Source organism: Antechinus flavipes, chromosome 3 (genome assembly GCF_016432865.1).
Source record: "Antechinus flavipes isolate AdamAnt ecotype Samford, QLD, Australia chromosome 3, AdamAnt_v2, whole genome shotgun sequence".
In the NCBI taxonomy this organism is placed as follows: Eukaryota; Metazoa; Chordata; class Mammalia; order Dasyuromorphia; family Dasyuridae; genus Antechinus; species Antechinus flavipes.
In genome coordinates this window covers 26662688-26680673 of record NC_067400.1, presented here as the reverse complement: position 1 = coordinate 26680673, position 17986 = coordinate 26662688, and the positions used below count along the sequence as shown (strand labels likewise).

The following is a 17986-nucleotide window of genomic DNA, read 5'->3' as shown; positions in this document are numbered from 1 at the left end:
GAAGCAAGGAAGACTTCTAGCACAATGAGATGAAATTATGGGAGGTCACGGATAAAGGTCAGGAAAGATGGACAAATAATGGTGGATTGCAATTTGCTTCCTTAAGGGAAGTACTAATGGTGATGAACTCAAAGATTTATTTGTAGAGGGAGGATTTCAGTTCATACTAAAATGAGAAAAGGGATCTAAGTCACCCTTAAGGTTCCTTTCTAGTATAAGATTTTAAGCAGGCACTTTTTGGACAAGTTCACTAAAGCCTAGGATTTAATCACAATTTTATTTTTTGAGAAAACATCTCACAATACCATCACCCTTTGGAGTGCATAGTCCACTCTGGAGATGTTCTGAGATTCTCACTTACGGTAACACTGCCTTCCATCTGCACCAAGTTCAAAGCCAGGATTACAGGTACAGGTAAAAGATCCCATGGAGTTCACGCAATTGTGGGCACAATGAGCACTGCCTTCTGCACACTCATCAATGTCTGCAAAAATAAACAAATATCCTTTGACTTTGTGCCTTATTATCATCAACATGGGGCAAACCATAACATTAGCAATAAATTAAAATGTTTTTTCCCAGTACCCAGAGTCTTTGGGATGTTTGGGCACTTAACTCTGACTGAAGGAGTGCCCTTTCCTCTCGCTTGTGTTTGCTATGAAACACGCCATGCAAACTATAAGCCTTGTGTCGCTAGAGAGGCAATGTGGTCAGTTTCCTTTTAATCAATACCTACAAGAACTACAAAAAGTATGTATCCTCTCTACAATCTTCCAAATTCCCATGTTCAAAAAAATCACTAACCCAATCCTGTCTTACATGACCTCCCTCCTTAGATTTCCTGGTGGCCCTCCACTCGAGATTTATTATATCAAGTGCTGGACGTAGAGTGGATACCAATGAGCTTTAGCCATATTGTAGTTCAGAACTCCTGAACTAAGATCCTCATCCTCATCCTCATTGTTATTATTATTGGTCCTGAACTAACACTAATAATAACAATGAGGATGATGATGATGATGATGATGATGATGATGAAGATAAAGATGAATAGCTTGTATTTATATGGCCCCTACTATCAAAGACTGGATTTGAAGCTACATCTTCCTTACTCCAAGTTTACTGTATCCATTAGAGATAATTAAATGACATGATGGAGAGAGTACTTGAGTGGGTAGACCTTGAGTGAGGAAGACTTAAGTTTATATTCAATCATAGAAAATTCTTTCCTGCATGACCCTAGCAATTCACTTAAATTTATTTTCCTTCAGTTTTCTTTCTTTTTTAAAAGTTTTTTTTATTTCCAAAACATATGCACAGATAATTTGACAAGATTGACCCTTGCGTAGCCTTGTGTTTCAGATTTTGTCCTCCTTCCCTTTACCCTCTCCCCTAGATGGCAAGCAATTTAATATATGTTAAATATGTTAAAATATATATTAAATCTAATATGTATAAACATATTTATATAATTCTCTTGCTGCACAAGAGAAAACAGATAAAAAAAAAGAAAGTAAATAAGTAGGAAAACAAAATGTAAGCAAACAATAACAAAAAGAGTGAGAATGTTATGTTGTGATCCATATTCAATTCCCATAATCCTTTCTGCGGGTGTCTTTTCATCATAAGATCATTAGAATGGGCATCAATCATCTCATTGTTGGAAAGTGCCTCAGTTTTCTCATCTATAAAGTGGGGTTAATAATAGCAAGTACCTCCAGGGGTCATATGAAATAATATTCTGTAAGTGTTTTTCAAGCATAACAATGCTATATAAATGTTTGCTGCTCTCCTCATCATGATCATTACTCCATGGTACTTCCTAGCTTTATATATAGTAGAAATTTTATAATTGTTTTATGGAAGAGAATGGAATCTGGCATTGTCTTCAGGTGTAGAAAGCTGGGGCATAGCTTTTCCATAATCTATTTCTAATATTTAAAATGAGAACAAGATTTAATGGATGCATAGTAGTTACACCTTCCTTCAAATCTTGTTGCTAAAACATACTGTGTGTATGTGGAGAAATTGTTTAACCTCTATATGTCCCAGTTGCCTAAGACTATAAATTGTTGCAGCCTCTCTAAGACTATAAATTACAATTGAGTGATGATTTATGTGAACAAAGGGAATTTTCAGCCCAGGAGCTCCCTTAAGGATGAAATCACAGGTGTACTTCTCCCCCCATCACCACTCTACCCCACCTCCAGCAAAAGATATTTTAAGTTGCCCTACAGGAAACATATAACATATTAATGGAAGCTATGTCTGGAGTCATAACTACTCAATTTGAAAGATTTTTTTTTTAGGTTTTTAGCTTAGTCATAATTCTTCAATAAAAAGCAACCAAATTAAACACGAATTTGCATGTCTATTGTCCTTTTATTTGTTTAAAAGAAGCATTTGCCTTTAAAGCCAGTAAATAGTTGAGATCATCTTAAGTCGGAGTTTTTCCTTTTTTTTTTTTTTTGAAAATATTATAATGGCAAAAAAAAAATATTCTTGAGAGTTACCAGAAGAAAAAATTGCCCCATACAAATTACTGCCTTCAGCACTTCTGGCCAGAAAATAATGGATTTATCACATTAATCTTGGAAGTGAAAGTGTTTCTGTTTTGCTCTTTTAGAAAGATGGAAACATTTAGCTTATTATTCCAAGGAGAGCTTTTTTAAAAAAAAAATTCCCCTTTGTTACAATGATTTCTAAATTCTAGGAACCCTCCACAGCATCAAGGGTCATCTTTTCTTTCTGTAGCTTATGAAGAAAAAAAAAAAAACAATCTCCTTGTCTAGTTATTGAGCCTTTTGAAATGTTAATTCTAAAACTACCATTTGAATCATACAAAAATCATTAAGTAGTTTTTGTCATTGTTATTTTTCAGAATTTCAAAACATTGCATGAAATACCTTTCCAAATGATCAAAGACAAATGTAGCCCCACTTCCCAGATCATTTCTGGACCCACAAACACTTCCTCCCACCTGTTCTTCAAACTGAATCCCAATGAAATCTCAAGAAAACTGCACAATTAAGCCATTAGCCCCAGTTCCTTACCTTTGCATGACATTTTGTCTGTAGACAGATGGTACCCTGGGTGGCAGGCACACCTGGCAGTGCCGTGCTCATTTCGACAGATATGGGAGCATCTTCTGTGTCCACCGGAGCAGGGGTCCTTCACTACAAGCAAAAGTACAAGGAAAGGTTGGTCACTCACTTTAAGTGAGGGGCAGGGAGGGAAACTAAAAGGCAAAGAAGGAAGCACAGCAGCAAAGAGCATATCTTTTGGGCTGGAAGGCACAACAGGGGTCATTTGGTCTACCTTCCTCTATTTACAGGAGAGTAAACTGAGACCCAGAGACATTAAGTGACTTGCCTAAGGTAACAGTAGTAAGCAAAAAATATAGGATTTGATTTGAAGTCATATCATCATGGATTTAGAAATGGAAGAAGCCAAGTAGCCTCATATTCTCTCCATCCCATCTATGCATCTGGCTAGCTGTTCCGATTCGCTGTCTTGGCTTCTGTCTATTTTTTCTCTCTCTTTGTGTGTCTCTCTCTCTGCCTCTTTGTCTCTCTCTCTGTGTCTGTCTCTGTCTCTGTGTGTCTCACCGTCTTTCTGTCTTTCTATATTTCTCTGTCTCTGCCATTATTTCTTTGTCCCTCTCTATCTCTCTGTCCCTCTGTGTCTCTCTCATCTGTCTTTCTGTCTCTCTGACTCAGTCGCTGTCTCTATCTCTCTGTCTTTGTCTTTCTTTATGTGTGTGTCTCTTTTTCTGTCTCTGTCTCTCTTTCTTTCTGTCTCTCTCTCTGTCTTGGATTCTGTCTCTCTCTGTGTGTCTCTTCTTCTTCTTCTTCTTCTTCTTCTTCTTCTTCTTCTTCTTCTTCTTCTTCTTCTTCTTCTTCTTCTTCTTCTTCTTCTTCTTCTCTCTCTCTCTCTCTATCTGTCTCTCTGTCTCTGTTTCTCTCTCTCTGTCTCTCTCTGTCTCTCTCTCTGTCTCTCTCTCTCTCTCTCTCTCTCTCTCTCACACACACACACACACACACACACACACACACTTTACAGAAAGTGAAACTGAGATGCAGAGAAGCTGATGTTTTGCCCCTGATCACATAGTGAAATCTGACTCAAGTTCTGTCTCTTAAACCCACTGCTCTTTTTGGGGTGAATCTCTGAGTATCCCCAGGATTTAGGGCAGATCCTAGCCACAGTTAATATTTCATAAATGTTTGCTAATTGTTGATTTATTCTTTTCATTGCATTCATGTGAGAGTGTGAAAATCATGGAAAAATAAGATTATGAGACTCTTTATAACTTGGATTGTATCTGTTTAAATGCTTTAGAAATAAAACTATCTTTGTTGTCACAGCCAGGACTAGTTTGTCCACTGACATTTCCCATTTTATGTCATTTTTTTATTTTAAAATACAAGTTTATCACAATAACCCTGAGAAGTAGGTAGTGTAAGGATGCTATTCTTCATTTTACAAATAAGGAAACTGAGTCTCAGAGATATGAAGCAATTTGATTGAAAATATACAGGTAGTTAATAACAAATTCCTGATCTCTTGAGTTAAATTAAAAAGTAAAATAGCTATCACCTATTTACTGTCATGTTCTAATAAAGGATCAATTTTCCTTATCACTTATCATCAATAAATATGCACCGAGACTTCAGCATCTTCTACAAAAGGTCAAGCAAACAGCAAATAAAGGATGATGGAATATGCCAGTTCTACCATGGCAAAGGGTCATGCATTGACAACCTAAGAACAAATTATTCTTGATTTTCCTTTTGGACTACAGTCCCCTGTCTGTGTCTAAGTTTGGGGCACAGCTGGTCCAAGTATATAGTCAGGAAACGGAGTGTTCTGTGTGAGAACCAGCAAGGAGAACAGTCTGGTTCTCTATGTAGATGGGAGTAAAGTGTGAGATGTTTATAAAAGGGAAAAAAAAGAATCAGAAAATAAAGATACTTAAAGGTCAAATAGAGAAATTTCTATTTGATCCTAGAAGTGATAGAGAGCCATTGATGTTCACTGAGCATTATGGTTAGCTCTTCTATACTCTTGCAAATTAGTGGAGGGTGAATTGGAACAGGGACCAAAAGACAAGTTTAAAGATTATTGAAATAGTATAGACAAGGAATGAGAAAGGGTTAACTGGGGTGCTAGCTTTGTTGGTAGAAAAAGAAAGGAACATATATGAGAGATGTGACAAATGTAGAAATGATAATATTTAGTAATGGATTTGAGACATGGTTCAAGAGACAATGAAGGGGCCAGCTAGATGGTGCAGTGGATAGAGCATCAGCCCTGAAGTCAAGAAGAACCAATTTCAAATCTGGCCTCAGATACTTAATACTTCCTAGCTGTGTGACCCTGGGCAAGTCACTTAACCCCAATTGCCTCAGGCTAAAAATGAAAGAGAGAGAGAGAGAGAGAGAGAGAGAGAGAGAGAAGGGTGACTGGGGGGATGAGTACAGAAAGAGAGAAAGAGAAAGAGGAAGAGACATGGGTGACTGGGGGGATGAGTGGGTACTCTTGACAGAAATGGCAGAAGGGAGGGGAAATATGAGGCGTTCTGTTTTGGACATAGTGAGTTGGAGATGCTTCATCCATTTCCAAAAGGCGATTATTGATTTGGAGTTGGAGCTCAGAGAGGCTGGGGCTGGATATTTAAATCTGGGAATTATCTGCACATCATTGAACTCTTGGTTAGAAAAGAAATTAAAAGACCTTTCATTGCACCGCTATCAACAACAACAAAAACTACTTAATGATTTTTTGTGTGATTCGAATGGTAGTTTGAGAATTAACATTTAAAACATTCAATCACTAGGCAGGCAGTTTGGGTTTGGGTTTTTGTTTGTTTTTTTGGTACCATTATCTTATTTTCTATGTTTTTAAAAATCTTTCTCCAATTTTCTTGCCTATTTAGGAGCAGGAGTGTCACTGTATACATTATTCTTTGTTTAGTTACTTTTCTCCATGTGTGTGTCCTTTTCATCCAAATGAATATAGGCCCCTAGGAAGAAGGAAATGTCTAGTTAGGTTCTGAGCTGCCTGGTAACCCCATTTCCTACTTATATGTCCTTAAATCCTTTAACATCAATCAGTATAATTTAATCACTACTATATGTACTGGGCGTGAGGATGCACAGAAAAAAAAAATAAACAAGTCCTGCTCTCTAGGAGCTTACAATTTTGCGGGGAATAAAGAAAGCATGTATTCAGATAAGTAAACCCAAAATAAATTCAAAGCAAATCATATGATAGCTGGCATTATTGAAAGCTTTAACTTTTGCAAAAATGCTCTTCAAGTATTATCTACTTTGCTTCTCACAATAACCCGGAGATGGAGGTTATATTAATATCCTCATTTTGCAGACCAGGATATTGAGCCAAACTGAAATTAAGGGACTTCCCCAGAGTCACAAATATAAGGAATATTTGAGATTGGATTTGACCTTGGCTCTTCCTGACTCCAGTACTATATAGTCTTCTTTCCATTCCCCCAACAATGTTATATTTTCTTTTTTGTGTGTATGCCATTATCTACCAGGAGAAAATTTGAGAAGAGTTTTTTTTTTCATTTATTCTGGATTGAATCCAAGACAAGGGATAGGGAATAATTTAAGTCTGGGAATAATTTAATCCATAGCTTTACAATTTTGAATTTGGGATACTATATAGCTGTATATCCTTTTGGGTCTTCACAGGTCTAGACCTACACTTTTCTTAAAGTCTTTAGGTTTCTGAGTCTCCCAAGAGTTTGAGGACCAGGAGTCCAGTATCCTCAGTAGACAGAAATGTCTATGAATTTCAGTGTTATGTCAAGGATAATCCTGCCAGTGAAGGGATCCCTAGTGAATGGCTCTCTGGGCTTTTGGAAGAAGCACCAGAATCTCTGAGGGATGTCAGATTGTTACATAATTCATCACAAAGAATATATTCTTGAATCCTTGATTAAGCTAGGAAATCAAGGCAAAAATTAAAAGCTTGATGCTGACTCTAAACATTTCAATAGATTTCTATTCTTCTTTTTTCTCCACCAAACCAGTAAAATTCAGTTGTAGAATTTTTTGACTGGAAGGCATGTACAAAGATCATCTCATCTCATTTTAAAGAGAGGAAACTGAAAAGCCAAGAAATTAATGATGTCAGAGGTTACAGGCTCATCATAATAGAGTCAAAACTTCAGTACAGTTTGATAGGCTTTGGAAATAGAAAGGCCTTACCAGACCAACCTTCTCATTTCACACTAAAGGAAACTTAGATGCAATGACTTGTGTCAGGTCACAAAGCTGGAAAGTACCAGAGACAGGATTCCCATTTGTCTGATTTCAAATCCAATGTTTTCTTCCATAGATTCCCAGATACCTTTACTATTTATTTTTTGCTATATTTTTAAGCATTATAAACATGGAAATCTTTTGCTTTAAATTATTGTCATCATTGAACATAACTCTTTCCCACTATCCAGCAAATTGTCTCTTATAATAAAGCATAAAAAAGGGGAAAAAAATCAGTTTAGCAAAACTAATGAATACATCAAGCAAGTGTGACAGCATATGTGATATCTATCACCTGGAAGCTTCCACCTCTAGAAGGAAGAAAGAAAGGTATATTTTTATTCATCTTCTTCAGGGTTAAATCCAATCATTTCAAGACTTACATTCCTTTTCTGTTCATTCAGCAATTATGATTTTTTTTTCTTTCCTAAAGTTGTCATACATGGAAATGGCAGCCAGGAATCAGTTTAGTATGTACCCACTACTTCATTGCTTCTGTAATCTCAGATCTCAAGCCTCTTGATATCCCCATGGTTTTTATTTATGGTGTTAAAATAGTAAAGACTCAAAAGAAATGGCTCATTCCCTGAGACTTTGCATACAACTTGGTGACCATAAATAAGCACATAATTTGGATGGATGAGATGGCGCCGTTCCCACTCACCAAGTTCATTTAGGAGCAAATAACACATTACAATTTGTCTTGGGGAGCAAGTCCAAACCAGAATGAAAATCGTTTCAGAGCCTGGATTACTTTTCACAACTTTAAAGGATGGCTAACTGAAAACATTCAGCTTTATTTTATGCATTCCCAATATCACCTAAAACTTCATTTGATGACTTTAAAAATATTAGGCAAGAAATGGAAGATAAAAAACCCATTTCGGAGTTTGAGTATAACTATCATTTTTATGCAAAATTTAAGTCCCTGCACAAACTATAATTTTACAACCTTTTGCATGATGAACTACTGAAATTCTGACTTCCTGTATTCTTGACTTGTTTGTAAATTAGAGTTTACTATTCACTGGATAGGCTGTATTCCCCAGACTACCTCATTAAATTTGAAAAGTAAAATTCTTGAAGCAATAGAGGGTTATCGTATATTAATATTGCTAAATGTTCATAGGTGCTTGAGTTAAAAGAGACCTTAGAGATATCTCAATCATCAGATGAATGGAGAATAGATCATAGGAATAAAGCTGAAAGAGATTCTAAAGGCTCTCTCATCAATCCCCCTGAGAAGGAAACTGAGGCTCAAAGAAGTTTAATGACTTTTCCAAGCTCACACAGATAGCATAAGAGACAGAATATGAAGTCAAATATTACTTTAGTATTTCTTTGTATCTTAGCTTTCTATAAGTAGTTAGTAGCAACAATGGTGTCATTTCCCAAAAGCACAGATTTGTCAAAGTCCCTTTTGACTTCTGTTCATTGAAAACATTAAACAGATCTTCAACAAAGGAGTTTTCCCTCTTCTATTGTACTCCCTTACAATGCAAGGGTTGCTTTGGAAGAGCAGGATAGGACATGGTTGTATGTCAAAGAAGTTTGGAGGAGACAAAGTCTGAGAGTGTTGTTCAGGTGTGTGACCTAGTTGTTTTTTTTTGTTTTTTTTTTTTTTTGGCAGAGATTGTAGAGTCATTTGCTATCTTATTTTTCAGCTCATTTTACAGATAAGGGACTGAAGCCAACAGGGTCCCACAGCTAGTGATTATCTGAGGTAGGATTTGAACTTGAGAAGGATTCTAAACCTATAATGTTCTTTGAACTATGGCACCACCTAGGTGCCCACTCTGTTGCAAGCTCTTTTCTAGGCGCTACAAATCCAGAACCAAAACAGTCATTGTCCTCCAGAAACACAAATTCTACAGTGAAGGGGATGGAGAAAGGTAGCTATAAGCGAGGGAGACAGAATATTAACACATAGAACTTAAAACTCTGTGTGTGTGTGTGTGTGTGTGTGTGTGTGTGTGTGTTTATCCAGACCCCTGATTGCATTCATGTGGGCAATTCCTGGGTTGGTAACTTAACTCCTCTAGCAACTCTTCTTTGATTTCTTGTTTTTGAGAATTGTGTAGAGCTGTGGTAATAGGCTAAGGAATATTTTACCATTGTAAAATAATGGAATATTGTGAACAGTCTTGCAAAGTACTTATTATGCCCTAAACCCATAAAGAAGTTTATGTATGTTTTGTTGCTTCCTCTTACTAAAACTCTGAAAAATTGTGACTTGCCCAAGGTCACATAGTTCTTCCCTTATTCAATTCAATTCAGTAAATATTTCTGAAACACTTACCATGTTTCAAGCCCTCTATTAAGTGCATATCCTCATCTCTTTTCTCTTAGACATCATTCCTACCATCTCCAACTTCACACCAGTTTCTGAATAAGTGGCTCTTCTTGTCAAGTCAAAATCCACTCCATGCACATTTGATCTCATTCCCTCCATCTTCTCACACAAATTACCCTCTTCCATTATCCCCCTTCTTTAATCCCCAATCTCTCCCTCTCAATTGCCTCTTTCCTTGTTGTCTACAAGAACACTCATGCCTCTCAGGTTTCTCATGTCACACTCATGTTTCTTAAAAAAAAAAAAAAAACACACACACACATTTAATATTACTTTCCCTGTTAACTTCCATCATCTATCTTTCAGAAACTCAACTGTGATTTTTCCTCCCAACCTCATTATTCAATTGAAGTTTCATTCATAACAACCAACTATCTCTTAATTGCCGAATCCAATGCCTTTTCCCAATCTTCATTCTTCTTGAACTCTCTGAGCATTTATCATAATTGATCATCCTCTCCTCGTGGATATTCTTTCTATTTGGGGTTTCCTAACAGTTCCTTCTTAGGTCTCCTTAATTGCAAATTCATCCACGTAATCCCATGAGTATCCTCCAAGCCTTTGTCCTGGATCTTCTCTTTTTCTCTCAACCATCTCTTACAGTGAGCTCATCATAATTCACTCACTTTTGTTATTGTTCTTTGTCTTTTGTTCTTGAAGATGATCATGATATCAGGAAGGTGATATCATGACATGCAAACGAATTAAATTTGAGTGGAAGAGGGCTGTTCAAAGTCACCAGCCTCACTTTATCCTCCAGAGCCATATGGGTCCGGTGGCCAGATACAAATCAGGATGACTGAAGATGGCCCTGAATGAAATGGGAGAATTCGATATTTTTAAGCGAAGGTTTTGATTGAGGAAACTGCCCATTTAATGGTCTCTTTTATGTCTTCTCTGATGCACTAAGTTCTCTTATTGATCAACTGGTTTTTCTCTGTACCTTTCCCATTTCTGCTTCTGTCCCCCATATCTGGAATGTTCACCATCCTCAATTCCAGCTCTTAAAATTCCTGGTTTCCTTCAAGACTGTTCAAACACCATCTTCGGCAAGAGCACTTTTCTGGTCCCCTTAGATGCTGAAGTATTCTTTTCATTAACTATCTTTAGATACATACAATTTACTTTGTATGTAAACAATCACTTATTCCTTGTCTCCTTCCCTAGGAAGTAAGTTTAAATTTAAATTTTAATTAAATTAAATTTAAATTGCTTTGCTTTCTATCCCTAGGATTTTCTATCCCTCAGGCTTGCAAGCACACATTAAGTGCCAAATAAATGCTTATTGATCATGGCTTAGAGATTGGCCGGGGGGCACAAAACATTGAATTGATTCCTCAGGTTTCTATATTTCTAGGTGTGAGAGGTAGATCATAGTCTCATTTATTTCTGATCTCGGAGCTATTTACTACTTCATTTTAACTTTTGTGATAATGATAGTGAATAATGATAATACATGGCTTAATTCAAAGCAGTAATGACACAAATTGATATACTGATAGTATGTTGTCTTTAGTATTTGGCAACTCTCTCACAGTTGGATAAAAAATGAGTTTTCTATAACTAGATGAAAGTATTGAATGCAGGTTTACCTTCTGTAGACTCAATGAAAGGACCTCTGATATAATTCCATCAGCATATGGTACAATGAGTAGATATAAGCATTTCTGATATGCCTGTTTACACAGTTAGATGATACAATGCAGTGGGGCTAAAGTCAGAAACCTTAGTTTAAATCTGGCCTTGGACACTTATTAACTGTGCAACCCTGGGAAAATTATTTAACTCTGTTTGCCTCAGTTTCCTCATCTGTAAAATAAGCTGGAGAAGGAAATGGAAAAACATGTCAGTATCTTTGCCATGAAAATCCTCAAATAAAAAAAAATGGAAGAATCTATTTGTACAAAAATATTTATAGTGGCTATTTTTGTGGTGGCTAAGAATTGGAAATCAATGGTACGCCCATCAATTAGGGAATGTTTGAAAATATTGTGGTATATGAATGTAATGGAATATTATTGTGTTGTCAGAAATGACAAGCAGGATGATGTCAGAAAAACCTGGAAAGACTTACATGAACTGATGCCCAGTAAAGTGAACAGAGACAGAAGAACATTGTATACAGTAACAGGAATATTATGCAACAAGGATGAGGATGTGTGAATGGTTTGGTTCTTCTCAGCAATACAATGATCCAAGACAATCCCAAGGAAACATGAGGAAAAATCCTATCTGCCTCCAGAGGAAAAATTAATGTCTTCTGAATGCAGCCTGAAGCATACCGTTTTCCACTTTCTTCGAGTTTTCTGACATAAAATAACTAATATGGAAATGTTTTATATGATTACATATATATATGTATATATATATATACACACACATACACACACTATATCAGCTTACTTATTGGAGGGAGAAAGAAGGGATAGAAATTGGAACTCAAATTTTTAAAAATGGATACCAAAAATTATTTATATATATAATTGGGGAAAAATAAAATGTTATTTAAAAAAAGAGAAAATCTCAAATGGATAACAAAGAGTTGGACACAATTAAAATGATTGAATACCACAAAGTCCCTACTATGTGCCAGTAACTATGCTAGGTATTTTAGAAATATTATCTCATTTAGTTCTCACAAAAAAAAAAACCCTGTGAAATGAGAGAATTGAGATAAACCAAGGTTAATTGATTTGTTTGGAGACACACAGTTAACCAGTGTTTGAGGCCAAATTTGAACTCTGTTCTTTCTTATAATAGGCTCAGTACTCCATGCACTGTGCTGCTTTGGAGGTTTTGGTGTCTTTGACTTGATCACTATAATATGAGAACTAGTTTTCTGGATCCATTGAAAATGTTGCTCTTAAATCTGCAACAGTAGTTTTTTTTTTTTTTCTCCCTTAAGATAATACCTGATTCGGATGCTGTACATTTGTAGAATGGGGATTTGTTGTCTATTAGTTTATGAGGAAGAGCAAGCCTCTGCTGTTCATATTATTCCTGTTGCTATTATTCCTGTTGTTATTACATTGATATGGCACTCCGAGGTTTGCGACGTGCTTTCATTATACTTAATATTAAGAAGACTCATTTCATCGCCACACCACATATAACCCTCTTTCCTCCGAGAATCAAGCTTTATTCCCGTACAATACTATAGATCCGTTTTATCTCGCCCCAGGTAAAATGTGAGAAAAATCTATTGAGTTCATAGCGTGAAGTGTGGCCACAGTTGATGTTTCTACATGCTTAATGAGCAGCTTATAAACTTTAAAGAGTCCTCCCAAGCAACTAGAGGGGTGGTCATTGTGGGGCTTAGAAGGGGGCCCCATCATCTGATGCTCCCTCAGATTCTAACGCAGGCTCCTAATTGACAGCATCTCAGTTTGTAGGGTTCTCTGCTTTCATTCATCATCGAGCAACATAAGTCTCTGTATTGATGGATGGAAGAAAGCAGGCAGACTTTCCTGATGCTTCTAGAGTTTAGTCTGGCTGTCAGACTGATGGGTACACTCTCACATTTTGGATTCTGCTAGTTAATATTCACGTCTGGTTCACATCTCAGCAGTGTCGTGAGCATCAGCATTCGGGCTTTTTTAAACTAGAGGTTAGCCCAGCTGGAGATCCCTTTTCGAACACATCTTTGGCCAGAACCAACGGAGGTCTAGTGGTCAAATATCACTGCTTCCTGGGTAGTAGCTGGCTTAGAAAATGGTAGTGTCAAGTACTGAGTAAAGTAGTAGAATCCAGTCATTAATAATTAAACAAGATATTTAATCCAATGCAACACTCACTGATTAAGGCACAACTTTATAGCTGGCACTTTAATGAAGTCCAGAACTGTGATCTCATCTGAGGAAGGAAATCCCATCGAGGAAAGGTCCTGCACGAATGTGGATAGTAATGTCATGTATAGCTAACTTTTCTCAGGGAGTTCCTGAGCTACTGGAAGGTTAAGTGATTTGTCTATAATTATATAGATAGAATGTTTTAAGGTGAGACTTGAACCTAAGACTTCCTGACCTCAAAGTTGGCCTCTTATTAGCAAATCTCAGATACTATGCATACATATGCATACAAATATGAAATATCAAAATATCCAAACTTTGTACTACAAGTAAGTACAAATTATACTCAGAATATGTGATATGAGTGTAGATACTAGCAACTGTGGGAAGTCAGGAAAAACTGGCTCAGGATTCTAAGAGACAGAGACAAGTAAAGACACACAGAAATATTTTGAGGTAGGTGTAGTGATAGTGGAGTTTAAGGGGAGAGGGATAGGAATCTGTGCGAAACCATCAAGGAAAATTAAATGAAACATAATGAGATTCCTTTTGGGGCCTTTTGAGTATGAGATATCCACAAGATATCCAGGAGTAGCCAGTATGGGAATTAGAATTTAGATTAATTTGGCTGGAGGATAGAGTAGGTTAGGAATAATAATATGAAATGAATTTAGAAAGAGTTTGGAGCCAAAAAGTGAATGGTTTTAAATACCAAACAGGGCTTTATATTCTATCCAAAAAGCAATGGGATATCCACGAAGGGAGTGATACATTAAGACATATAGGAAAATCATTTAGTGGTTGTGTGTAAGATGAATTAGAAAGGGACGATGCTGAAATGAAAGAGAATAATTAGTAGGATTTTGGAATAATCCAGGCAAGGGGTTGCTAGAACCTGAAGTAGGATGGTGACCATGTGATTGGGGGGAAAGAAACAAATAGGAAAGATATTGAAGGAGAATCAACAAGACATGACAATTGCTTGAACATGGTGGTGATGAGGGTGATATGAGCCTAGGAGACTGAAAGGAAAAGTTGCCTTCAACAGAAATAGGGAAGTTAAGAAGAGGAGGAGGATTGCAGAATATGTGATGAATCCTGTTTTGTATATTTTGGGGGTGATCATGGGATTTCCAGTAGGAAATATTCTTATTTATTACAGGTAGCAGCTCCCTATTAGTCAAGTGTGATCCACCCTTTCCAGTTCAAAAATAATTCTCCTGGGTAGAAAAAAGAGAACATGGGGAAAAAAAAGGGCAGTTTGGTCTCTTCTTTCTTGTCAATCGTCATTACCCCACCCATGCCAACAGTGGTCTCAAACTTTATTTGACCCTTATTCCATTAGTAATCACACACACACACACACACACACACACACAATTACACAATCACACACACACATATATCCCTATCTTTTATGGTCTCAGTTTTTCTATCAATGATAGTCCATCTGCCCATGCATACTTTAACTATCCTTTCAGAATAGTGTTATTTGTTTTATTCAGCCTCTATTACCTGCCTCTGCTTTCACCATCTTATTAAAATCTCAGTGAGTTGGTGAACACCCTGTGTATCTGTACTAATCTCATTAGACATCTCCCCATTCACCTGCTTCTCAGTATACTTTCTCTTTGTGACTTCAAAATCTCATTCACCATCTCTCCAGATTTCACTCCCCTGTAGATTGGGAGAATCATAATGGGATACTCCTAGGAATTTGTCTATCCTGCTTTCTGAACCCTGTGAGATCTGCTTTCCCCCAAATCCAAAGAACATGTCTCACTATGCTAGAATTTCTTTTATTCTATTTCGATTTCTAAGTTGGATTTTCATTTTTTCTCTTCAAGATGCTCATCTTTTCCAACACAGTTACTGTTCCTTTCTTTTGATGAGAATCAGATGCAAAGAATAATTTCCTTTTGTTGGATCCTTTATATTTGGAAAGAGAAAATGATCATTATAGTGAGTCAGGAAAACATGATGAGGAGATAGGGAGAGAAGAGGGGAGGGAAGGAGAGGAGGGAGGGAAAAGGAGGGAGAGAGAGGAGGAAGGAGAGAGAGATAGACAGATAGACAGAGATGCACAAAGAGAGACAGAGAAACGGGGAAGAAACAGAGAGGTAGAGAGAGGGGGGTAGAGGGGGAGGGAAGGAGGGAATGAAGGAAGAAGGTAGAAAGAGAAGGGCAGAGGGAGAGAGTGAGGGAAGAAAAAGGAGGGTGGGAGAGAAGGAGGGAGAGGAAGAGACAAACAGAGACACAGAGACATACAGAGAGAAAGAGAGAGAGCTAGATGCAGGGGGAGAGAGAAAGGAAAAGGAAGGGAGGAAGGGAGGAAAAGAGGAAAGGAAGAAGGGAGAGAAGAAGAGAGGAGAGAGAGAGGGAGGAACTGAGAAGAGGAGAGGGAAGGAGAAGGAGAGAGTTAGTTCTTAGCACACATGTCTAGATAATTAAAGTCTCCCTTGACTACTATATCATACCTCCAGATTAGACTTGTGATGATTTTGTGGGAAAGGGAATGAGTGCCATCTTCTGGAGAGGTGTCAAAACGTTAAGTGAGTTGAGTTTGGAATTAGAGAGTGGACAATTGATGGGTATTGTCTTCTGAAGAAAAGCCAAACGGTACAGAGTAGTAAGGCAGAACTGAGCTGAAACAGATGACACTACACATTGAGGACCACCGACATTTGAAAAAATTTAAACGTCAATGAACGTGGCTTGTACACCAGAGCTATGGAGGATCATACTGAGGCAGGAGTGAAAAAAAACCCTAGCCATCTCTGACCAACGTGCTAGCAGGATAAGACTTGAGATATCTCTGAAGAAAGGGCTCTTCTTTTCTAGGGATTGGGGTATCATTACTATTATTATGGAACTAAGATAGAAGCAAGTTCCATTGACCTGTAAAAAATAAAACCATTCACAATGGAAATCATAGACTAAAAGAGAAAGTTAACTGTTCTTAAGTGAACCCCAAATAGTTATGATAAAGCAAAAAAAACAAAACAAAACAAAACAAAACAAAACCTGGAGAAGTCAATGGTCCTCAAGAGAGGCTTGTCTAGTATGTTTTCTCCCACACCAACTGGTGCCTACTCAATTTTTTGAACCCAGGTTCTGCCACTTCTCCCTATGAGACCTTTCTAGCCCAATTTCTTTAGTAAAAGAGGACAATAAGATTAAATTGGGGCTTCTCAACATACCAAACATACTAAAAATATATTCTGATATTAAAATATAATTGAAAATTTCAATATAATTCTACTATTGTTTTCTGTGTAGCCCTAAATATTTTTATGTATTTAAAAGCATTATTCTGAAAAGAGGTCTATGGATTGAATCAGGCAGCCAAAACTTTGGTCAATGTCTCCAAAAAGGCAAAGGATGCCTGGATTGGATCATTATTTAAGATCCTTTTCCAAGTAGATCTAAATCCTGAGTTTTTACGAATGGAAACATTGAATAAGCACTACTCTCTCATAAAGCCTTGCATTCAAATCTTCAAATTTAGAGGGTGTTTCATGGCTTACTAATATTGGAAACAGATTACACTAGAATTGTTAAAAAGGATAAAGGAGCTGTATTTTCTTGACATCTTGGCTAGAGAAGCAATGGGTCATGATAGGTCACTTGGTCTTAATCCTTTAATGTCATTTATTCCCCTGCCAGAACATCTTCATGATCAATAAAGAATTCTCAAGCCAACCTATCCCATAGCTCAAATATAACTGTTACAATAATTTAACATTCATTTATTAATGTTTGTCAGTGGGGAAACAAAGTGAAAGATGGCCAGTCTCCGTCTGTAGGAAGCTCAAAGTCTAATGCTTAAAAAAAAAAAAAAAAATCCAGAACAATTTTATTACATAAAATATCCAGGAAACACACACACACACACACACACACACACACACACACACACACATTACTGAAGTCTCTTTATATGTTTGACATATATATATATAATTTGCTATATATACAAATATATGTAATAAATAATATATGTTATAAATGTATATTTAATCATTAATGGCATCTCTCTCCCATTCTCTCCTTTCTCTTTTTCTGTCTGCTTTTTTTCTCTCTCAATTTCTGTCTCTATATCTTTTTCCTCTCTTTGTCTGCCTGTTTTTCTTTCTTTGTATGTCTCTTTCACTTTGCCTCTCTTTCACTCTGTCTTTTTCTGTCTGTCTCTCTTCTCTCTCTCTCTCTCTCTCTCTCTCTCTCTCTCTCTCTCTCTCTCTCTCTCTTTTGTCTCACCCTCTCTCTGTGTCTCTGTCTTTCTCCCTCATTCTCTCCTTTCCTCCCTTCTCTCTCTCTCTCCTTCCTCTCTCTCTCTCTCTTTTTCTCTTTCTCCTTTCTCTCTCTCTCTCCCCCCCATCTCAGCCTGTCTTTCATTATCTTTCTCTGTCTCTGTCTCTATCTCTATGTCTCTCTCTTTCACTTTCTCCCTCCCTCCCTCCCTCTCTCATTTTCCTTCCCTCCCTCTTTCTTTTTCTCTATGTATGTTTGTCTTTCTGACTCTCTTTCTCTCTCTGTCTCTCTCTGTGTCTGTT

The 17986-nt window shown here is 37.1% G+C and overlaps 1 protein-coding gene across 1 annotated transcript in view; it reads right to left on the bottom strand.

Annotated features, from left to right (window-relative positions):
• Positions 1–17986, bottom strand: part of LOC127556983 (EGF-like and EMI domain-containing protein 1) — a 585752-nt gene that overhangs the window by 38337 nt on the left and 529429 nt on the right. The window contains exons 7-8 of the mRNA XM_051990486.1: positions 3054–3176; positions 362–484 (exon numbers count right to left, since the gene is read on the bottom strand). Of these exons, the coding sequence (XP_051846446.1) occupies positions 362–484; positions 3054–3176 (246 nt within the window). The remainder of the gene's footprint in view (positions 1–361; positions 485–3053; positions 3177–17986) is intronic.